Source organism: Chelonia mydas, chromosome 7, assembly GCF_015237465.2.
Source record: "Chelonia mydas isolate rCheMyd1 chromosome 7, rCheMyd1.pri.v2, whole genome shotgun sequence".
Taxonomy (NCBI): Eukaryota; Metazoa; Chordata; order Testudines; family Cheloniidae; genus Chelonia; species Chelonia mydas.
In genome coordinates, this window is record NC_057853.1 from 71,632,005 (window position 1) to 71,656,908 (window position 24,904).

At 42.9% G+C, this 24,904-nt stretch overlaps 1 protein-coding gene across 3 annotated transcripts in view; it reads right to left on the reverse strand.

Annotated features, from left to right (window-relative positions):
• The window catches only part of LDB3 (LIM domain binding 3), a 200,562-nt gene that overhangs the window by 77,625 nt on the left and 98,033 nt on the right, over positions 1-24,904 (reverse strand). For 2 of the 3 annotated variants that reach the window (XM_043552186.1, XM_037905209.2), the window contains exons 5-9: positions 18,418-18,824; positions 13,091-13,142; positions 11,482-11,504; positions 6,801-7,004; positions 2,586-2,600 (exon numbers count right to left, since the gene is read on the reverse strand). In XM_043552186.1, coding sequence (XP_043408121.1) covers positions 2,586-2,600; positions 6,801-7,004; positions 11,482-11,504; positions 13,091-13,142; positions 18,418-18,824 — 701 coding nt within the window. The remainder of the gene's footprint in view (positions 1-2,585; positions 2,601-6,800; positions 7,005-11,481; positions 11,505-13,090; positions 13,143-18,417; positions 18,825-24,904) is intronic. The other variant, XM_043552187.1, reaches the window with a different exon arrangement.

The window sequence follows — 24,904 nt, forward strand, 5'->3', positions numbered from 1 at the left end:
ATTGTATTATTTCTCAAGCTGAACCTACACTCTTGAGATCTGAAGTCTGCATCTTCTTACTCTTTTACATATATGGGGCCAAATTCTCTGCAGAGAACTGAATCTAAAGGAGGACTAAAGGAGAATTTGGCTACCAGTAAGACTACTACTTATATAGTTATTTTCATATTTAGCAGCAAAATGCTTAGTTCAGGCTTGAACAACCAAGGTGATGAATAGCCTCAACTCCACTATAGTAAGCTGGAGTTCAGAATAGCCTACATATCACAGAAGGCACAAGCAGCACCCTGAAGGATCAAGCCAATGATATGATCAAATGAATATAATCCAATCACTGGCCAGGCCTTTACTTTTGAGATGCTGATCAGAGAGAAGAGTAGAAGGTTTGCTTTAACGCCTAAATTTAAAAGCATAGCATATAATCTACTGGGGAGAATCTATCATTCACTAAGTAAGAAGTTCGGAAGGTCATAAAAAGAAAGGTGCGCCAACAGGCTGTAGCACTGAGCAAAGCATATTTAAAGAGTCGAGTCTGAGAACGCACAGGATAGAAGCACTACTCTGATCCAGATTAATATTAGACTGAAGGCTTGTCTACACAGCATGGCAAAGCAGTCTACAGGGGTGTAATTTGTAAAGCACCTAACTGCCCCGAGTAGACTTTGCTGGAGTGCTCTAACAGTATGTCTACACCACAATTAAAAACCCACAGCGGGCCTCTGCCAGCTGACTTGGGCTTGCAGGACTGTTTAATTGCGGTGTAGACGTTTGGGCTCAGGTTGGAGCCAGAGATCTAGGACCATCAAGGTGTGAGGGTCCCAGAGCTCAGGCTGCAGCTGAACATCTACACCACAATTAAACAGACCCTTAGCCCGAGTCAGCTGGTACGGGCCAGCCACAGGTGTCTAACTGCAGCGCAGACATACCCTAAGGCTACATCTACAATATGCTATGTCTACAACTCAATGCAATACATTGTGTCCACATACTCGCACTCTGTATCATAAAGCTAGCACAAGTATAAACAGTAGTGCAGCTGTGGTAGCGCAGGTAATGGCAGTGAAGGCACAGCTTAGCCACACAGGGTATGTACCCACTGGTTTCAGGTAGATTGGTACTCGACATAAGAATGGCCACACTGGGTCAGACCAAAGGTCCATCCAGTCCAGTATCCTGTCTTCCGACAGTGGCCAATGAGGGAGTGAACCTAACAGGTAATGATCTAGTGTTCTCACTCCTGCCATCCATCTCCACCCTCTGACAAACAGAGGCTAGGGACACCATTCCTTACCCGTCCTGGCTAATAGCCATTAATGGACTTCACCTCCATGAATTTATCCAGTTCTCTTTTAAACCCTGTTATAGTCTTATAGCTAAACTGTGCCTCGGCTGCTGCTGCCGCCCCTACTACCCTGGCTACACTAATGGATGTGAGCTAGTGCACGTATGTGCACAAAAGTAGGGGAATAATCATGTCTAGCTTGTAGTGTCGATGTAACTTAAAAGGTACCTAGTTCGTGTTAACATAGGATTGAAAGAGGACCATGTTAACACAACTAAGTACCTTTAGAGCATGCCAGAAAGGTCTCTACAGGGCAGTTAGAGCACAGCATGTTAGAATGCTTTATAAATCATACCCCCATAGAGCACTTTGCCGTGCTGTGTAGACAAGCCCTCAGAAATCACTCTCCAAAGATGAAGGAAAGGCTTCAGTGCTAGTTCATATTGTGTAGCTTCCAGATTAGCTTTCTACTTGAGGTTACAGAGGAAGATTATTTCATGGGCATATTTCCAAAAAGTAACAGTTCACTAAACTGCCTGATACATAAAAATAAATGTCAGTAACTATTTAATTTCTAAAATTTAAAATTTCATATATAAAATGAAAAAAAATTGGAACAAAGCTTCTTTTGATGTCAACTGGCATAGCTCCACTGACTTCACTGGTGCTATGTCTTATGTAAAACAACAGAAGGGCTGACTCCTGGTTTTTATCTAGATGTTTATTTCCTTTTGTTTCCAGTTAAACAGTTATATTTACTTTTATTCTAGTGTTCATCATTTGGACCCTTTATCATTATTCAGACTGACCATGTCAGAATTCTCTAACACTAAGGAATATTTAAATGAACTACACCCTTTTCCCCTCCCATTAGAAAATACATTGAATTCCCATCTCCCTCTGCACTTAGTGGAATTCCCTCATTTTATCTGGGATTTTCTGGAAGGGGCAGTCTCTCCTTTCTGAGAAGCATCAGGGACTGGCCTCATATAGGAGGAGCATGCTGGACCAGTGGTCTGATCCAATATGGCAAATTCTTTGTTCTGAACTGCATTTGACAGATCTCATTTAAGTGTCTTCTATGAAATTTCCAGGACTTCACATGCTCAACAGTGAAACTTTATAACTATGAGACCGTCTAAATGGCAGTTTAAAAGTTATATGATTTGTATTGTATGACTTTGCATATACAATAAAATGCCTCTAAAATCCAGATATATGAAAGAAGTGAACCTTTTTAAAAGAACACACATACACTGTACTTTCATTGTGTTTTACTAGTTGGAAATATGTATCTACTTACGCCAATGGAGATTCACTGTGAGTCATGTGGTCAAAACCCAACAAATGGCATTGTGTGGGATCCATCATTATGGAGCATTGGGATGTGCACAACAGAGTAATGTTAGTATCAGAAATTAGTGAAGAAAAGAATTGAATAAAGAGAGAAGAAAAGAAATGATCAATAAAAAGGAGCACAAAGAGATACATAAAAATGTTAGCACTTTGAATAAGCTCACTGGCTGGAAACAGCAAACCGCGGCCACTGGGAGCTGCGGGGCTCTGTGCCTACTGACGCCCCAAGTAAACAAAACGTCCCAACCCGCCAGCAGCTTACCCTGACTGAACAATAACTGAACAAATATGTATCCACTTTCAAATTACAATCACTTTCAAAATTACACTTTCAAAATTATAAGTGCGCGCCACTTCCCGCAGCTCCCATTGGCTGGGAATGGCGAACCGCAGCCACAGGGAACTGAGGGGCTCCATGCCCGCAGACGCTCCAGGTAAACAAAACGACAATGTATTAGATATTCAATTCAATGATTTCATAGAGTTTAAAATCATCAAATTTTACGATTATAAGCCGACCCCTGCTCTTTGATGTGTCACTTTTTTACCAAAAAGATTTGGCTTATGAATGAGTATATACGGTAATTACAGCATATATTAGGCTGTACCTTGCAGTCCTTGCTGAGTCAAGACTTGAAATTGCATGAATGAGGACTGCAGGATCAGGCCCATGGAGAATATGCTTTAGGAGTTTTTTTCACAGTATCAGGGTGAACTACATGTACATTATATTAAAGACCAAGAGCTTGTCAACTGACTATTGGCAATTTACAGCTGGTTTTGAGTCATCGCTAGAAACAACATTTCTTAAACTAGAAAATGTTGTTATATTACATTTTCCCTAAAAATGGCAAAAGAGATTTATTAAAAAAATCTAGCTCAATCTGGAATTCAATTTTTTTACAGGACAAATCTAAGAAGTTATTTTCTTTTAAATTATTTTGAGTTCAGTCTGAAATAAGAACAATTTTCAGGAAAAAATTGCATTTCCCTCGTAGGATAATTTAGAATTCAGAGGTTGATAGAAACATAAATTAGATGAAAACAGAATTATTAAGTGCTATTAACAGAGCTAAGGATTCTGAAACAGCACCCAGGGTCCTTGATTACACCATATTTAAACTAGTTGTATAACATTTTTGAATAACATACATGCATTTTAGACTCTTCATATTGGATTAAATTTCAGTGTTTTTAGAAAGACTGTTTATATATTTGCTTTACTGGTTGTCACACACCATCATGAACCTTCTCACTGCTGAAAAGCAGTTATACTCAGTGGTGAGCTGGAGCCGGTTCGCACCGGTTCGCTAGAACCGGTTGTTAAATTTAGAAGCCCTTTTAGAACCAGTTGGTCCGCGAGGGACAACCGATTCTAAAAGAGCTTCTAAATTTAACAGGCCAAAAGTGGTGCCTTAGGCGCTGACTCCATGGGTGCTCCAGGGCTGGAGCACTGAAGGGGAAAATTTGGTGGGTGCAGAGTACCCACCAGCAGCTCCCCGTCCCACCCCCGGCCCCAGCTCACCTCTGCTCCGCCTCCCCTGAACTCGTTGCCCTGCTCTGCTTCTCCGCCCCCCCAGGCTTCCTGAGAATCAGCTGTTCGTGCGGGAAGCTGGGGCAGACTGAGAAGGAGGCCGCAGCTTCCCACTCAGGCCCAGGGAGGCGGAGGTGAGCTGGGAAGGGGGGGGGCCCCGAAGAGGGCCACCCACGCTGCAGCAGGTAACCTAGGGAGGGCCCACAGGCTAACCGCTGTGCGCCCCAGCTCACCTCCACCACCTTCGGCCTGAGCAGGAAGCTGCCGCCTGCTTCTCAGCCCTCCCCGGCTTCCCGCTGAACAGTTGATTGGTGGGAAGCCGGGGGAGGAGGCAGAGAAGCAGAGCGGGGCGATGTGTTCAGGGGCGGAGGCAGAGCCGAGGTGAGGTGAGCTGGGGCCAGGCGCGGGGAGGGGAGCTGCAGGTGGGTGCTCTGCACCCACCAAATTTTCCCCTTGGGTGCTCCAGCCCTGGAGCACCCAGGGAGTTGGTGCCTAAGGCACCACTTTTGATGTGATCAGTGGGGGAGCGGCCGCTCCCACTGATCCCCCCCTAGCTACGCTCCCCGACCCCTAGGAGCCAGAGGGACCTGCTGGATGCTTCCTGGGAGCTGCCCCAGGTAAGCACCTCCGGGACTCCCCACCTCGCCCCATGGCAGGTGCCTCTGGCTCTTAGGGGTGGGGTGGGCACCCACTACAGTGGCCCACAAGACCCTCCTGCCCAGTTCTGGGGGCAGTCAGGGGACATGGGAGGGGGGTGGATGGGGCAGGGGTCCTGGGGAGGGGGGGCATCAAGGAATGTGGGGGGGTTGGATGGGGCAGGAGTCCCGGAGGGTGGGGGTGAGCAACAACCCCCTCATGGGGTGAGGAGGGAACCCGTTGCTAAGATTTTGGCAGCTCATCACTGGTTATACTGTGCAGCACTGCAAAAGTGAAAAATATGTATTTGGATCAACAGAGTATCTTGTCTGTCTTCCCGACTTTCTTTATACACAAACCGCTATCTGTCTGCTAAAGACAACAAAAGAGACGGGTCATAATCACACTACTCTGGTTTAAATCAGCAGTTGGGAGAAATTATTACTTTTTAGTGATGCATACAGTATTGCAGAAACATCATTTTTAGCTTAAATATCTTCTCAACTGTGAAATATACAAACTCCTGTTTATCCTAAGTTAGAGGTTTCAGTTAAACAGCAGTTGTTAAATATAAATCCCCAAGAGGGATAACATAACGTAGGGCTTCATTTTGAAAAAACATCAAACAATAACCAATAATAAATATGCATCTTACATTCTTTTTATACCAATGACAAATGCTCCTCCATTTTCCATGCCTGTTGTGCTATGTAATCAATGCAGTTATTAGACTGAAAGTATGGTTGTTATAATAGGCATAATTAAGACAATAACTATCCATATTTCCAATTCCACAAGCCTTTTCTCCAGGTGAAACGTACCAAGTTGCTCTTTATTAACGTGCTGATAGCAATATTCTACTTGAGTAACCTCAGCCCTTATGCTTTAGCAGCAATCTGTTTCTCTGAGCTTGATGATGGATATAATAAAAAAAATAAACAAAACCCATGATCTGCTGTCACTTATACCAATGTAAAACCAGGAGAACTTTACTGAAGTCAGTGGAATTACTCTGGATTTACACCCAAGTAGCTGGGAGGAATATTCAAACCACGGAGATTAACTTAACAGTTTGCACATCACCTTTTAAAAAGTGCTACCAATTTTCTTACTAATATTTTTAGTCTCCATTTTTGTAATACCATTTTAGAAGCTTAAAAAAAATTTCTTTCCGTATCAAGTTTGCATACTTTCCAGTTTCTCAGTACTGAAAAGTAAAGTATATTTAGTTTCCATTCCCTGTGTGGAACCCACAACCATATCAGAGGGAAATGAATGGACAGGCTAAGGGCAAGATATGCCCCCAGTAATTTCTAACAATTTTTTCATAGGTCAAAACTGGGACTTAACTTACCTGACAAAGCATCTCTCACCAAGGGTAACCAAGGAACAGATTGAGAGAGTCAAAATGCCTTTCCTTTTTTGCTTCAAGTACCATACATAAACTGGCCTGATTCCACCACCATTACTCCCAGTGAACAGTGCCTTAGTCTGTGAGTAGCCTCATTTACCTAGTGTGAGTAACAGTAGCATAATCTGGCCTGATGTGAAAAAGCCACCCAATTAATGGGGGTATTTAGAAATAGCTAGTGGCAGGATTTTTTGGGTTTGTTTTTCTATGACTACAGTTCATCCCTCACCTCAGAATGTCTTCTGCTACCAAGGAAGAATCATTTAGTTTTACAGACAGAAACCTCTCTATATAACCATGTTGTATTTCTCCAAGTCATTAGAGCTTCCAAATCTAGGAAGAATACTGAAAAAGGAATTTTTCTACTTTAAACACCCCTCCTCCTTTTATCTTTCAAAGGATGTTAATTCCACCTGATATATTTAAAGAAAACACCAATCTGTATTTTTCAGGGCAGTGCATAAAGCTACTTCCTCCTTCCCCCCCAAATCCAAACAAACAAGCAAGGGGGAAAAAAGGATGAGAGGAAGGATTCATCTATCCTCCAGAGAGGTGCCATTTTACACAAGAAAAAACCTTACCCAGCAAGTTCACCACCTTGGGCCTGTGCCTGGCCAGCGATGGCATCCATGATAGCATCCTGGGAATACATGCTGATCGGGGTGTTATACTGGGCATGAATTATAGTGGCCTTGCCACCTGGGCCTTTCACCTCAATGGGCTTGTGTGTAGACAGGGCAGAGTCCTTCAGGACATTAGGGTTGAAGCGTTCCACATACTCAGTGCTGGGGTTATGTGAGAGTGAGGTTTGGAGAAGAGACAAGGGGAGAAAGAAAAGAAAATAAGGACAAACAAGTGATAATTATAAAAAGAAAAAAGCAGCAGCAGAGGAATGCATGCATGTGCCTAAAACATCTCACCACAAAAGCATCTGTTCAGACTGCTGGAGAGAAATAACACACAACGTAATGGATAACATAACAAGGAAAGTGGTCAGGGGCTAGACTATAGAATGAGGTTTTTGTGTTGGCTGATCGTTTTCTAAACTTGAGATAGTTGCAGCCACGAAATAAAAATTATGACAAATATAGCTGTTATATATACATATGTAGGTACATATATGTCTACACACCCAAAGAAGTCCCCATGTATTCCTTCAATCTTTTTAGAAGGATCTTCAAAAGGTACGAGAAAGTTTAATGAGTTGAAATAAACATCTGCTTCTCTCTTATGCAGAATTACGGTTTTTTTCTATATGGACAATTCATCATGGTGATATTTAGTACTCATGCTTTTCATCTTCACAGCCCTTCGCAGATATTAATAATTTAATCCTTAGAGCACCTCTGTGAGGAAATGTGGAGGTTACCAAAATATGTAACCACTCCAGGATAAATTTATTGCAAGGTCAGTCCTAAATCCGTCTACATCACAGACCATATGACAATTGGACTCATTATCCTGAGATAGTTGCCTGTTGTGACCTCCGTATGGGTAAGGATTTTTATTAGGGAAAATGGGGCACAGGCAGTTTAAGTGACACGCCCAAAATCATGGAGGGAATCAGTGTCAGAGCTAGGATTTGAACACCAGGGTTCCTCACTGTCAATCCTAAACTTAGGTCATTAGGCCATGTCTCTCAGCATCTTGGTAGACAGTAACAACAAGGAGTCCAGTGGCACCTTAAAGACTAACAGATTTATCTGGGCATAAGCTTTCATGGGTTAAAAAACACTTCTTCAGTTGCATCTGAAGAAGTGGTATTTTACCCACGAAAGCTTATGTCCAAATAAATCTGTTAGTCTTTAAGGTGCCACCAGACTCCTTGTTGTTTTTGTGGATACAGACTAACACGGCTACGCCCTGATACTTGGTAGACAGTGTTATACTCCTAGAGTTTAGCTTAAGTTTTTCCAAGTAACATTTTAAATCAGCTCTTCAGTCATTTAATTAACTGCTCTTGGCTACCATATGGGGCACCAGTGTTAAATTCTCATCTGTCACCCTCACCTCCTCCCTCAGCTCACCAAGAAAAGAAAGTGTTTTGGGTGCTTCAGACACTATATGCTCATCCCTGAATGGTAGGGATTGCTTCACAGTGCTCAGGAGTAACTCTTCCAGTTTACTGAGCAACAATGAAGAAAAGGAATCTGCAATTTTCATGGCAGGTCAGAAGGATGGGGCAACAGTATGGGGGCTTTTAGAGTGTTTGTTAATAGAAGATGGCCCTCAGTCATTAAAGGAGAGAGAAGAAAATCAAGGGGGTGAAAAACTCTTCCCACAAGTTGTGAAGACTCCCAGCAGACAACTGACTTGAGACTTGCACCGATTATCATAGGTGATCTGCTCTCCCAGGCAATGGATTCCAACTCCTATAATAGCCTTTTGTTTGGTGAGATGCCTTTACTGAGGCCAACAGGAGAGATATAGTTGTGCATTGTTGCAGGAATATTTGAGAAGAGCACTGATAGTAACATGCAGCAGGGACAGGCGCGTATAGATGCACACGTACCTTATTGCAAACACAGTCCTGAAATACATGCATTGACATTTTGAAGGAATTAAGAAGCTTCATTATGCATTCGGTAAAAATAAAAAACATGCATTTATTTGAACATTTTCACCATTTTAAATGTCTCTTAATTAACACGTTTAATAACCACGATAACATTATTCTATTGATACCATCTTGTAGAGCAGAGGTGGGCAAACTACAGCCCACGGGACCCTCCTACCGGGCCCCTGAGCTCCTGGCCCAGGAGGCTAGCCCCTGGCCCCTCACCTGCGGTTCCCCCTCCCCTGCAGCCTCAGTTCACCACACCGTTGGCGCAATGCTCTGGGTGGCAGCGCAGCTGCAGAGCCGCAGCCTGATCTGGTGCTCTGTGCTGCGCAGTGGCGTGGCTGGCTCCAGCCGGGCGGTGCGGCTGCCTGCCCTGGTGCTCTGGGCGGCGCAGCTGTAGCACCGCCAGCCACCGGTGCTCCAGGCAGTGCGGTAAGTGGGCAGGGAGGGGTGGCGGTCAGAGGGTGGGGATGTGGATAGGGGTCAGGGCAGTGAGAGGTCAGTGAACAGGGGGGTTGAATGGGGGCAGGGGCCCCAGGGGGGCAGTCAGGAAGGAGAGGAGGGGTTGGATGGGGTGGCGGGGAGCAGTCAGGGGCAGGGGTTCTGGGGGCGGTCAGGGGACAGGGAGAAGGGGTGGTTGGATGGGGCACGGGTCCCAGGGGGGCAGTCAGGAATGAGAGGAAGGGTCGGATGGGGCGGCAGGGGGCAGTCAGGGGTGGGTGGTCCAGGAGTGGTTGGAGGGAGTGGATGGGGCAGGAGTCCTGGGGGGGCCATCAGGGGGTGAAAAGCGGGGGGGTTGGATGGGGTTGGGGGCCAGGCCATGCCTGGCTGTTTGGGGAGGCACAGTCTCCCCTAACCAGCCCTCCATACAATTCTGGAAACCCAATGTGGCCCTCAGGCCAAAAAGTTTGCCCGCCCCTGTTGTAGAGTGACTCACAAAGAAAGAGAGACTGCACATTATGCCTACTATTGGCTTCTGAAAATCCCCATGCTTTGTTATAGAGGTGGCTTCTCTTATCCCCACAGTGTATCAAGCCACGGGGAACAGTATGGAATTCATAGACCCTGGAGATCATTAATTCAGTGCTCTCCCTTTTTTCCATTAATAAGAGAAGGGAAGACTCAGTGAAGGCATCAGTTTACCTAAACTGAAGCTGCTATGTGTATGAAAATATAGTCCTAGGCAATTGGCTTCAACAAATCAATCTAAAAAAGGGCTAGAGGTCTCAGGGATGCTTAGGCTCGCAAAAAAATTACTGATTTCCATGTTGGAATGTGGAATTGAAGCAATTTCACTGCTCTCTTAACAGGATGGGGTCAAAACTACAGTTCTTAGCAAGGCAAAACTTCAATTGAAATCAATAGGCATTTCCACAGAAAGAACCAGAAAAGGTCTCTTTCAACTGCAGAGTTTCTACGGCAGTGTCTTGTTGGGAGGGGAGGAAATGTTAATGTCAATACAGGATGCTCACTGCAGGACCCTTTGGCAGAGGTTAGGAGCCAATTCTAGCAGGAGCAAGAGACTAAGAGCTACACATCTGGGGTCTCTGCAAAAGATAATACTGACAGGCATTCAGCAGGTGTGCAAAATTAATACAGCTTGGTAGCAGACCTCTGGAAGTATGCAGGAAATGTAACAGAAGAGTGTTAGATAAAATAGAGCCCCATACTTTGATTTCTGATACATTGGCCCTACAACTCCAGGGAAATATTCAGTCCTAGTGTAGTGTAAGTGGGCAAAGGCTCCTCTGACTTCAATGGAAGTTGTATCCATTTGTTTCAAGCTACATCAATGGCTTAACGTGGTCATCACACACTGCCAAATCAGTGTAAATTACACTTATGTTGCTCATCCTCTAAACGCCAATTCAAGTTGAATTACTCTGTCATTTCCACCCATCCTCTTATCAGTTAAACTTGACATTTAACTTTCTTCGTCATTTACTTCGCTGTTGAATTTAGCCCAATCTTGAGTTCCCATCAGTTTCTGGACGTCCAGAATGTTGCATGGGCAAGAGCAAGTTCCAATCCAGAGAGGTCAAGCAGGAATTCAGAAGGGATCTTTCTGCTCTCTCCTCAGAATTGAAGGTCAAAGTTGAAGGGGAGGTGGGGGAATTTCCCTGCCCAAAAACTGATGGGTGTGATCCTCAAGACCATATTAACTCCTTATTCAGACAGCATTCCCGCTGAAGAAAAGTACTTCTTAGATATTTAAAACCTAAGAGCTAAATGTTGAAGTCAATGGGAATTTGGCTGGAATTGGACTTCAAGATTTGGATCTATCTCCTGAAGCTAAAAACACATTGGTAATTATATAATAAAAAGCCTATACCCAAAGCCCACAAAATCTCAGGGGCATGAAGACTATTGGAAGAATTAAGAAGAAATGCATGTATGACTCCAGGGAATTAAAAAGATCTGAAAAGCTCTTCAAGAGTTGAGCAAGTTCCAATCCAAGTTATATTTGCAAAGTTAGGATATCAACATGAAAGTCTAAACAAGCAGGAGAGTTTCAGAAATATTGTTAGATTAGAACCACCTCTGGATATAGTAGCCATGTATGATGCCTGCCGCACCAATCTGGTCTTTTTCAATGCTTTCACCTTGCAAATAGACACAGCAAGAACATATGGGCTCATGCGACCCCAGAAAACAAATCCCCAAACATACAGCATAACACATACACACTATTTGATACTAACTTGGCAGCAGTGTTGGCTATGACCTAGGGAAGAGAGAAAGAACAAATAAACAAAAGGAACAATAGTTTTAGAGTGTCAAGGGCAATATGTATTAACAAGGGTTTATAAAGCTTTATCAAACCATCTACAAATAGGAATAGAAAGAAACTGTATGCCTAAAAAACCACAATGGATTAAGAGAGAGGAAAAATGTAGGGATTATAGTTTATCCACAGATACTTACTAAGGTACCAAGGCATTCTGGCTGATCCTTGACAACATTTTTATTACTATGCATCACTGGAAGTATTATTATTGAGGGTTACGGAAGCAAGGAAGCAAAACTTTTTGCAGGCTGTATACTCCTTTTGAAATAACACGAGTGGGAGAGATTATATCCTCCTCCCCAGACACCAAATATTCATGTATGTAATGCCAGTCCCTTCAGCCTGGCCCCATATAGCCAATCCAGTGAGCAGGATCTGCTGAAGAATATCCAAAGAAAATATCAACAGATATTTGAAGGGAAAAGCCCCTCTACTTAACACATTACTGACCTGAATCTGATCTCACTTATATTGGTTTTACAGTGGTGTCCCAAAATACAGTTAATCATTTTTAACCTCTTGTCAGGTCACTCCCAGGCTTTTCCTACTTTAAGTAGTGAAACCCCACGTCCTAGGTCTTTTTGCTAGAGCAGGGGTGGGCAAACTTTTTGGACCGAGGGATGGGATCTGGGATGGGAAAATTGCATCCAGGGTCATTAATGTAGGGCTGGGGCAGAGGGTTGCGGTGTGGGAGGGAGTGTGGGATGTGGTGCTGGGTGCCTCCCGGAGCGGAGCCCGTGGCGCCACGGGGTTGGCAATCCTGTGGGCCGATCCAAAGCCCTGAGGGGTTGGATCTGGCCCGCGGGCCGTAGTTTGCCCACCACTGTGCTAGAGCCTGCTCAGTCCCTAACAGTCTCCAATTTACCAGACTCCCAGACCTTCTTGACTGAGGCCTTTCCTGTCCTTGCAAGCCACTCCCCAGCCCCGCTTAGCTGTAGCCTTGGGCTCAGGTCTAGAGCCAAAGATTTCTGCTTTGGCTCCAACCCCCCTGGCATCAGGGTCATCTTTGCAGAAGCCTTTTTTATTTCCTGAGCCTCGCACTTCCCTGCAGCCATCCGCTGCCCTTCATAAGAAATTACATGAACCAAACGAGGCGTGCCCTTTTGATAATCACGGTTGGCTAGCCCAAAGCCCTCCAGTCCTTTAGGAGCAGCAAGCCACTCTGTAACAAGGCCTGAGCGCATTAACTTTGTAGCGTTAATATTGTGTCTTTTTGAGGTCAGTAACAGGACATAATGCAGGAGAAAACAATATTCATGTAGCATCTTTCTCCACTGCATTAACAATAACTGGTTGTAGCCTGCCCATCAATTGAAAAGCAGCACAACCCAAGGGATCAGAATTTAGGTCTCAGGCAGGCAGAAGCTGGGAGCATGACAGAGGCAAGGAGCTCAGACCCCTGTTAAGGGGAAGCTCCTTATATCATTCCCCAATGACCTATGCTAATGGATGCAGAGAGCGGTACTGATGGGATCTGATGCTCATTTTCACATCGTCTTTCTCCAAGAGTTGAGAACACGCACCTTTGCCCTCCTTCTTGCCCCATCCCTCTGGATCATGAATAGGAGATCATGTCTGTGACCAAGGAAAAAGTGGACAAGATTCCATGCAGAGATAGTCAACAGCATTATTTTTTAATTGGCTATATAAGACACTTTTGATAGATCTGCGCATCACCATCTTCCCAGTTGCTTCTGCAACATTTCCAGCCTTGGGAGTGAATCTGGGTCTCCCACATAGCAGTGCTGAGCAGCATTACGACTAGATTGGCCCACAAGTTTGGTTTGGTTCCCCCTGCTGTCATCTCAGTGACTCTTTGGAGTAGCTGCTTCTTTACATAAGGCTTTTCTGCAGCTCTGTCACCCAAGTTTATTTTTAATTAACAAAAACCAGTGCAGCGAGCCAAAGCTGTGGCATGGGGCTCTGTGCTGTTGCATTTGTCTGGACATACAGTCACAAAATGACTTTTTTTCAGTGTCTGCCCCTCAGATTCTCAGGTTCGAGAATATTCTGCCAGCTCTGTAAACCATGCAATGAGCCAAATATATCTAGCTTTTACAGGGAATCAGTAGAGATATATTAGGAACAAGTTGTAGCCTGTAAGCAGATCAGGGATTCTATATCCATTTTAGGTATGTGCAAGACAGCTGAGCAACCGCTTACCGTGAAACATGGTGTAATAGTATCATTTTCTGAAGTGAACTCTGATGGCTATTCTAATCCTCTCAACCACGTTTGTGCATAGAAAACAATATTTTTAAGGTAGAACTGGAGTTTGTAAAATACCTCTTAAAAGAGAGAGCAACCAATTCTTTGATGGTGGAGTATGAAGAACATGCACATGTAAATTATAGTTTCATAGACAAAAAAATACTGTGCACACATGAGTCTTCTCAGAAGTGGTCAATAGCCTCAAATCTCCGCAAAGATTTTTCAGACCTAAACAGATTATCACAGCTCCCTCCAGCTACAGCAAAGCTTAGCCTCTCTTGATATGCTGGGTTGAGATGATACAATTTTTTCCAGCTCAGTCCCACACATCATTTTAGTTTATTTCTAAATATGGGCAGGTAGCAAAATATGCAACCCGCTCACTCAAAGATGCCACAGAGTAACCAACTGGTAATCCTACCCCTCTGACACACAGAAACATGCGGGACAGGTATTTACTGCCCTAGCCAAAGACGTGCAGAATAACACAGGCTGGAATGAGTATCCATACATGAGAAACTATGACTCATTCTCAATCTGTGTTAATGTTCCCCATTGCAGAACCTTTACTCCATTAAGATCTGCTGCTGATAATGTAATACGCACTCCTGCAAAAAATGTTCACCCTTGCCCTGTGATAAGCCCTTAATTCCAGAAGTGCATAAGAGGAGTAAGGGACTGGGAACTCAGTAAGAGACACAGAAATCATTCCAATCTTCCTTTGCGCAGAATTTTAACAAGGGGCTCCCAAGAGTCCATTCTCATGTATGGATACTCATTCCAGCACATCACTGGATCTGTTTAGATGTTTCACAGGGTACAAGTTAAAAAAAATCCCAAACATTTAAATATAAAATACACCTGGGATATACCTGCCTATGTAGGTTCTTATACAGTATCACTTATAGACTGGTACCAATCAGAGTCAGAGATGACCTTGCAGAGCCTGTTTTGCTTATGCGCATATACTGCTTTTTATGAATGTACAAACCCAAAAAAGCAGAAAATCATGGATAACATAAGCACTAAACCTCTAGCACAGGGGCAGGCAAACTTTTTGGCCTGAGGGCCACATCGGGTTTCTGAAATTGTATGGAGGTCTGGTTAGGGGAGGCTGTGCCTCCCCAAACAGCCAGGTGTGGCCCCACCCCCGCCTCCAATCCAACCCTTCCTACTTCTCACCCCCTGACAGCCCCCCCGGGACTCCTGCCCCATCTAACCCCCACTGTTCCCTGTCCCCTGATGGCCCCGCCAGCACTCCTGCCCCATCTACCCCTCTCTTTCCCCTGACCACCCCCAGGCTCCCTGACAACCCCTCCTCTCATTCCTGACTGCTCCCCCGGGACCCCTGCCCCATCCAACCACCCCTTCTCCCTGGAACTCCAGCCCCTGACTGCCCCCCACTGCTCCATCCAATCCCCCGCCCTCCTTCCTGACTGCCCCCCGGATCCCCTGTTCCCTGCCCTCTGACCATCCCAACCCTTATCCACACCCCCGCCCCCTGACCACCACCCCAAACTCCCCTGCCCTCTATCCAACCCCCACACTGAGCTGCCTGGAGCACCGGTGGCTGGCGGTGCTACAGCCACACCGCCCAGAGCACCAGGACAGGCAGCTGTGCTGCCCAGCTGGAGCCAGCCATGCCATCGCGCAGCACAGAGCACCGGGTCAGGCCGCGGCTCTGCACCTGCGCTGCCACCCAGAGCATTGCACTGGCGGCGCAGTGAGCTGAGGCTGTGGGGGAGGGGGAACTGCAGGTGGGGGGCTGGGGACTAGCCTCCCGGGCCAGGAGCTCAGGGGCCAGGCAGGAGGGTCCCGCAGGCCAGATGTGGCCCACGGGCCGTAATTTGCCCATCTCTGCTCTAGCAGATCCCAAGAAAGCTAGTATTCCTTTTTAGATTGCAGTCCACAGGGCTTCTCACTTCATGGATAACATACAAGTGGGAATGGGGGCCCGGGAACACTGAATTTTCACAGCATGCTACCGTTACAAAGACACTTGAGCTGAGTAATTTCAGGCTGTTTGTACTTTGCTGAGTGCTTAACAGCTATCAAAACAGCTCTTTCTTTCCCAGGGTGGGGTCCATTAACTGTACATGCTTTTTCATATTGCCCCATTTGTTTATATGTAAAACAAGGAGGCAGAATTGGCTATACTTTATGAATATGTTACAGCTACTCATACAAAAGCACCCCAAAACCATATTCAAATTCAGAATGAAATCTCAGGTGAGGGTACCATGATAAAAGCTTTAGCTTTGTTATTGGGCATCTTACACTTAAACTTGGAAAGATTCAATTTTTATTAGTAAATGTCAGTAACTTTTGATGTACACACACACCCTGATGAAAAAAATATTTCCATTAGTAATAATCCAAGTTTACAGCTCGGCAATGTTAGAAAGAAAAGTGCTGCTTGAGAACTTATTAGAGTTTGATTTAAGGATATTTCCTTTGTATATTTTGACACGTGATGTTGACAATTTGTGTTTTAATGGTTATAAGGTTTTAAATTTTTGAATCTCAATGCCTACAGTCATTAAATAACTATTGTCTGACACCCCTGCCCCAATTTACTGCAATATAAAATTGAAAAAAAAAATTAAAATGCTTAAAAATATCAATATTATCCATCCAAATTATAAAAAAATAAAAATCAAATTCTGCCAAGCCTACTTATGGTATGTCTCAGTATATTACCAGCAGGCCACAGATGTGCACCAAGAGGAGCTTAAACTATTTTGTGACAGTGCTTGTGCATATACGTGGGAAGAAGTGGCACATATAGAAAGGCAGTGCTATGAGGTAGGGGGATTACTGTGGAGCTGGTTCAGTGTCCATATTTTGTTTGCCTCCGTAAGCACAAATGGTTCTATTATGTGGCCTGATCCAAAGCCTATTGAAATCAATGGAAAGGCTCCCATGTCTTGAAGAGGCAAGAAGGGCTGCATCTGCCACAAATGTCAATGAGTGGCAGATGCAGCCCTATAGTGTGTACTTTTTTGTAACAGAACATAGTAGGAATACTTAGGCAGTTCATCTGTCCAAAATTTACCTAAAGGAAAATACAAGGAGAAAGCAGCAGGTCAGACTAGATGATCATGAGGTCCCTTCTGACCTTAAAGTCTATGAATTGGAGGTTACCAAGGGATGTGAGGAGGCCAAGACAAGGGAGGTAAGATGTGCTACTGAGGAGCTGTAAGTGCTAAAGCAGGTAGAGAAATGATATTTTTCCTCATGAAAAATATAAATGAAAACAAAAGCTTTTTTTGGTCTGTTTCTGTTGAAAAATGTCTTTGAATTTAAGTCTCTTATAACCAAATGTAGATAGCACTTCCGAGTTTACAGCGCTAGGGCTTGATTGTGCTAGTGAGTGCTAGGCTCACTGTCTTGCATCTTGTGTAGTCATTTACACTAATGCAAACTTAGTCAAACTGGTGTAAAACAATATCAACTCAGAATAATAGCATTTTACATCCACTTTGCTCTCATGTAAGTGACTACGCAAGGTACTGGGCAAAGGAGAATCAGGCCCCTATTGTATTTTTCTCCTCTTGATCTCAGCCCCTCATTTTGTATATTATATTGAGCTAAAGGAAAGCTTTGGTGACTAAATTGTGTCTCAGGGAAGTTTTCCCTTTACCTACCTGTTACTATACTTCTGCATTGTTATCTGAAATATTCTTTTCCTTAATCAGACCTTAATTATCCCAACAGAAAGGCGGACATGGGATTTATTCAGATAAGGGTGCTGAAAATTCCTTATTTTTCCTAAAACACATTGGGAAACATGACTTCATTTCAGATAAAGACAGCTTTGGGATAACTGACTTATAGAGGTTTATTTGTAAATTAGTAAATCATAAATAAAAGTAGAAAGGTTAGAAAGTAACTCTTTCCCATGGCCGTCATTTATTTCAATATTTCTGTAATGTAGTCCAAGCTTGTGGCAAAAATACATGCCCTGCAAATACAGTACAGCATTGAACAACTTCATATTCTGAAGTCAAACTCGGTAGGATCATCTCTATATCTTACCAGGTGGATAATAACTATTGATTATTTATTTCCACACACAAGTGGAATAGTGCTTAGATTTGAGCTGGAGGACATTCAAACCAAGGGGTCGAACTAATAACAATTCAATTTCAACTTGCACTGGAAAGTGACTACATTGAGAAAGGAGTTATAGAAGTTCACTGCAATAGATTAAGACTGTTATCTTAGCTGCTCCAGGCAATTTCTTTTTAGGAAAGTGGAGTTTAAGATCCCTTTTACAGCAGCTTCCATACAGGCCTGTAGCTGATATTCAGGTCAACCAGATTAAGTACAGCAAATTAAATTGGAGAATACCAACACGCTAGTTTAGTCACAGGTACCTTAACCACAGTGTTCCTCCTCATGCCAGGATACCCAGTAGCCAATCTGTAATACAATTCAGGATACCAAAGACCAAGAGTTGTTATGAAATAGTATTATGTGTCCTTTTTGAGGTGGGGAAAGGTTTAATAACTATTTTTCAGGACATCATTAATCATAATTACAAGACAAATTCACAATATAGTAACTGGTTTTATACTTCATTCTTCAGCTAATTACTTACTTACTGAAACACTGAATTAATCACCATGTTACCTACCCTCTAGGAAGTCCACCTTCTGAAGCCCTTCGTTTGAGACTTAATTTATGCATCTCAACCATTTCCTTTAGAGTCTCTGCTGAGTAAAGGCCAATGGGGTTGTTATACTGCCTTGCAGGGCTCAGCTGGTGTTTAGGACTACTGCCATCAGTGAACACAGGGCTTAGTTTTGAACCTAGGTCACTCTTTGCAGGTGAAATGTCAGGTGTCACAGACAGAGAGGCCATGGAAGTTCTAACTGCAGTAGTCTTTAAGAAGGAAGAGCTATTTGAACAGCTGATCTCCTGCTTGCTGAGGTAGCCTGAAAATGTTCCATTGGTGGCTAATATACTACCCAAAGGCCCAGTCGCTGTGCTAGTTAGAGGACTGAAGATTGTTCTGTTGCCACTGACTTCCAAAGCAGGGTCCTGTAGCAGCAAACATGCAGGCCAAGAAAAGAAAAAAAGAGGAATCATAGAACACATGCAAAAAGAATATGTCTATATCTATCGCTTTCTGCATATATTCATACACTTGAGACAAACAGATTAGTGGCCAAGGTAGCCAGCCTTTCGATAAAACAGAACATTCAGTTGATCTTCTTTCAATAGGGTGGGACAATACACTCAAGTATTTTTTTTTTAGTTGAAACATATAAGTTAAAATTTAATGTTATTAGCTGAAGATATAATTAGCTCTCACTTGATAGACTATATCTTCCATTCATTCCTATGATAATTAAAGAAGTCTGAATGGTTTGAGGTCAGCCCCATTTGAGGCAATAATATACAAGTACAAAAATCTATGCTATTAGCTAGAAATGTAAGACCTAATGTTTCTGAAATCACAGCATTCAATTTCTCACAAACAGTCCTAAAATTAATGAAGTTCGTATACTGCATTGTTCTCATAGGCTCCAGGTCATGCTAATAAGGCCATGCAACATGGTTAGCAAGTAGGCTGAAAGAACTCAAGAAGGTGTATTAACCAGCAGGTATAGTTTCTCTTTTATGCGTGCGCATAATTTCCATTTAAATGAATGGAAGTTAAACAGGCATACAGCATGAAATTGCACCCTAGGAGTATAATTCCACATCTGTGATTTGGATGTTTTTTTCTAGCTAGGACACTATGGAATATTGTCTTTGTGAGGGTCTCAAGATGCCCTCCCAATATCAGACATATGCAAGAACTCCTGCTGGTGCGTCACATTAGAAGCACATCTTCACTTTCTAAAACCCACTCTAGAAAATAATAGGAAATTATGTGTTTTGTTAAATATAATGTCAATAAATGGTTTCCTACTAATGCTGCAAAGTACAGATTAAATAAGGTTAATACTGAAAACAGGAAATAATGACATTTTCAGTAACACATTCCACACAAAAAATAATCAGCAGATCATAAGAGAATTAGAACATAAACTATGAAAAGGACAATCTACCTCCTCTCCCTACTCCCTCCCACTCAAAAGTTTTGAGCTGGTGCTTGCTATGACCTAGATCAGCAGTTCTCAAACTGTGGGTCAGGACCACAAAGTGGGTCATGACCCTGGGGTTGCCAGGGCTGGCTTAGATGTGCTGGGGTTTGGGGCCAAAGCCAAAGCCCGAGATCCACCACATGGGCCTGAAGCTAAAGCCTGAGCCCCACCACCTGGGGCTGAAGCTCAGGTTACAGGCTCCCTGAAGCCTAAGCCCCACCACCTGAGTGGCAGGGCTCAGGTTACAGGCTCCCCGCTGGGGCTGAAGCCCTTGGGCTTCGGCTTTGGCCTCCCCATCCGGGGCGGTGGGACTTGGGCTTTGGCTTTGGCCACCCCACCCGGTGTGGTGAGGATTGGGCTTTGGCTCAGGCTTCGGTCCTCCCTCCGGGGTCGTGTAGTAATTTTTGTTGTCAGAAGGGGATCGTGGTGCAATGAAGTTTGAGAACTCTAGATCATTGCCTTGTGCCCCTCAGTGCAAATTAACCCCAGGTGTAACTCCACATAAGTCAGTGGGAGTTGAGGGCAGCCAGCATTTCTCAGGACATACAGAGTACCTGGCAGGACGAAATCTTTAGATCCAACTAAATTGCCTATATTTCCATCAAAGTAAATCATTGGCTCACTGTGGTGCACCATAACTAGGATATTGATTTTTGTATTTTCTTTAAGAAGTCTTTCTTTCTGCTAGAGGGAATGGCTGCAAGAAAATTAAAGATGAAGGATCTTACAGAGCAAGAGAAAGATGCTCTGTATTAACTCTCATGAGCATTTTAAATTTATGTAGTCTCTTCGTTTTCTCCTTAATTTGAAATAAAAGACCATCTAGATCTTAAGAACATGGTTTTCCAATTTGTGTTTGGAAAACCTAATTCGTAAATCCACCACACAAGTGTTCAGCATGTCTTTGTCTTCATAATGCCCAACTTTTTGTGACCCGGTTTTGCTATTAAACCAAAGCTAGTTCCAATAAATCCATTCCCTTTCATCTTTTAGCCTGGTCAATACCTCAGCTCAGTAGTTCAAACTCTCCTCTTGGAAGGTGTCTTTGTGAGACTTTTTTCTATGTTATGTTTTGGCAGCTCACTTGATAATGGAATATCCAGGAGCAATCAGCATAATTATTATATATACTACCATAACACTTGGGAGCCCTAGGCATGGACCAGAACCCAACTGTGCTCCGCACACAGAACAAAAAGTGATTACAATCTTAAGTGCATGTACCTCTTGTAAAATGCTTCTACTATACTTAGATTGTAAGCTTTATTTTTTCCTTCTGTTTGTTTATATGATTTGAAAGAAACAGGACCGCAGCAGACATTTTCAGGGATTGCTGTATCTGTTGCACGCCAGTGTATAGTGCGGCACTAGATAAAGCATTTGGATGAATGGGGAATTTGTGGATTTCTTAGGGTATATGTGATATCAACTTGCAATTTATCCCAGAAGCTTAGAGTCCTGACTTACAGCTAGTTTACACTGACCTGATTCAGTTCTGTAGAGGGGGCACATTTTCCCCACCCCTGTGCATGTGGACACATAGAAGCCATAATTAATAACCACATTCTTGGAAGCATAAGATTGGAATGCCTGTCTGTGTTCCTGCCAGGACTCACATCCCAGGGGAGCGTATCTAAAAAGGGATGTACCTCATGCAGCAGCAAAGGCCAAGAACACTGCTCCAGACTGGAGTTCCAGGCTAAACCTTTCAAAGGTCTTGAAGGAGCTGCTACTCAGCGTAAGTCCCTCAGTGACCCCTGGGGGCACTGTGCCCCATACCTATAATGGCTTGCAGGATCATATTTAGACATCCCAAATGTGCAACCCCACTGACTTCTATGGGGTTGCAGAGGGTGTAAGCCTGAGCAGAGTTTGGCCTTCAAACTGAAATTTATAGAGTGGGTAACAATGTCATTGTCAATGAATATTAGTTACTCGCACAGGGTCTAATTATCCACTGTTATGCTGGCTTTCTGGTGTGATGCCATTGAAGCTATGGAAAATTATTAATAGCATATTTCAAACTACTGCTTTTTACATATTTTGTCCATTTTTTCTGAATGTATTTGTAATTAATCACACACTTCGGTCATAATGTTCTGACCTCAAAAAAAGTCTGCAAATAACCATTGGTAATTGCCTTTTACAGGCTTCCAAGTATCATTAAACAAATAAAAAACAGGATTTCCACCTAAAATATATATTTTTAAAGAGGGACAAATGCACAATCCTTTCTCAAATAATGAGTTACCAATTACATAGATGCTCTCCTTCTGAAAGCTGTACATCCTGGCAGGATGGAAAAATCAAGGTAAAACAAGTACAACAACAACAACAGAAGGAACAGACAGTATCTGATGGAGCTAGATCTGTAGGCTAACTAGAAAAAACATTTTAGAATCAATGAAAATGTAATGTAGGACTCCTTCCCCTCACCTCTGATATAGGGAAGGGTACTATGGGGGAAAAATATTAGGTGCTGGTAGCATGAGCTCTAGAAGAGAGCAACATTTTTAATCAATAAAAAGCAACCTAATAATATTTGGCAGAACTGTAGATTAAATAAAGGGAAGATTATCGGAAAGGAAATATTGTGGGTAAGGGGACAGAAAATGAAGGCTGGTGGGGTTGCCATCCTTTAGCTTTGGGGGGAATTTTGGTTACATTCCTCAAATATTTTCTAGCTAGGTTTCTTAACTGCATATTGGTATTGATTTATTGTAATAGCTCATTTTTGGCATAGGAAAACAGAACTATGTCCTACAATTTACACTGGAAACTTGGGGCCATGTTAGCATTTGATGTTTTTAAGTTAGGACTGTGGGAATTTTTGGAGACAAGGGGCAATTTGTGGGATAAAGCGGAGAAATGGGGATATGGACTTTCAGCATCAGTATAAATTTCCTAAAAGAACCATTTTCCACTGATCAGCTTATTTGGCTGTTTCCTCTCATGATTGATAAAGTACCTGTTACTTGGTTCATTCATAAGAGTATATTTTAGATTAAATTATTGTTCTGTTTGTTTCAATCTCGTGGCAAGAACATACCAATGAAGGAAAAATGTATTGCACTTCTGAAATCTGAATGTCAGGCTTTTAATAATGAACATCTTTTAGCATTATATCTAATGAAATTATAAGTAGTCAGCAGTGACTAACATTTCCTTGTTCCCCATTTTCCCCCCATTCCACCTCATCAAATTATCCCTCTGGCTGGAAAAATGAACTAACATTTTCATCTATAAAAGTCTGATGCTACCTTTCTGTTGACCAGAAGAGGAGGCTCTAACACTGGGCATTGGCTTCCTCCCTAGAGAAAGATCCTGTCACCTTGCTGAGATCCCTTGCTACGTGGAGAAGTCAGGCAGCTGGATTCTAATTTCCCAGTTTAACGGTGAGATACTACATCAGTGGATGAGCTTAAAAATGATTATGTAGAGGAGAACACGGAACATTTGGGGGTGAAAGGAGTTTACTATGAAGCATTAGCTGAGCCCATTCTTTGTTCTCAGTAAAACCTTTTTTTTTTTTTACTTTCTAATATTCGTCTAACTTCTCTAAGGACAGAACACTCCCCTTCACCTATGGGACAGGAAGGGAACCTCAACATGGACACCACTGGCTTCTAGAGTGGGAGATACCAAAACAGTATGCCAGTTTGTCATCTTGCTCCACCTTCTTTCTCACCCCAAAGAAGTCTCTTTATGGGCACTGTGTGGGGTTAGGTATGTGGGAGTGGGGAGGGATGGACCAGGGTGAACAAGAGCTGACTGAATGAACATTAACTTGCATGGATTCATTCCATGGTGTGAACTTTGCTCTAGTACAAAGGTGGGACTCAAGGGGCATCTGGGTAGGGTGACCCACAGCAGGGCACTGTGTTAATGCACCATTGAGACTGCACTGTTAAGCACTCAAGTCAGGAAGTATGATAGGTAATGTTAACTCTGACCTTACTATGCTCTGGGATACAGTCTTTAATTAGAATATTATACCAATTCTTTGCACGTCTACAGGAATGATTTCAGTTTTTAGAAACATTAATTAATTAATTTAGCCTTACAACACCCATATTAAGAAGCTAGTTGTTACTATCACCACTTCACAGACAGGTGAACTGAGGCACAGAGAAATTAAGTGACTTGTCCAAAGTCACACAAGCAGTCTGTGGCACAGTCAGGAATAGAAGACAGATCTCCTGTTCTGTGCCTTATTCAACAAGACCATCATTCCTCCAACTATGATTGCTGGTTATTTTAGATACATGTTCATAGTGTTGTAGAATACACTATTCATAAACACAAGGAGGCTCAGATTCTGACTGGGACTCTTTGAGAGCTACAGTAATAGACATATTAATTAATAATTTTATAGTGTCTTATTTCATAAATAGTACAGAATGTGATCATATAGATAAACACTATATCATAATGCCTATATGCAAAAGGACAGAGTTAAGGCTATGTGTTGACCCTTACATTTCATATTTCTTTACTTGTAGATGCTTAACTATGAACCCTAATGTTGCATGAACAAAGAGCATTTATGAACCTTTAGTTCAATTCTCTGGAAGACTCCCCATCTCTCTTTCCTCCATTTTGAATGACTTCTAATCACAGATGTTCTCAGTCTTGGATATATCATTCTACTCTTTCAATATTTCATGCCTAGAGCTGCGCAAACAGCTTCATTGAACTCTCAAATGATTAATCTTGTTTTGAATTGTTTGGTAAGCAAAAAGTGTAAACTGTGATTCAATCAAACCTTTGTTCCCTTCAGCAGCCCCGGAGCCCAGTTGATCTCACGTATCACACAACATTCACACAAAAAGCATCAGCTCAAAACACAGATTAGCTGAAGAAAATGAGGAGAAAGTGGGCTTCACTGGGGAGGTGGGAGCATTTCTATCAAACTGAAAAAAAACGTGTTGAGTGTGTCTTTCAATAGGCTGAAGTTGCACCTAATATGAGTTCTTATACTAAAATATAATCAGCTGCTGACAGAAGTTGAAAAGAAATACATGCTTG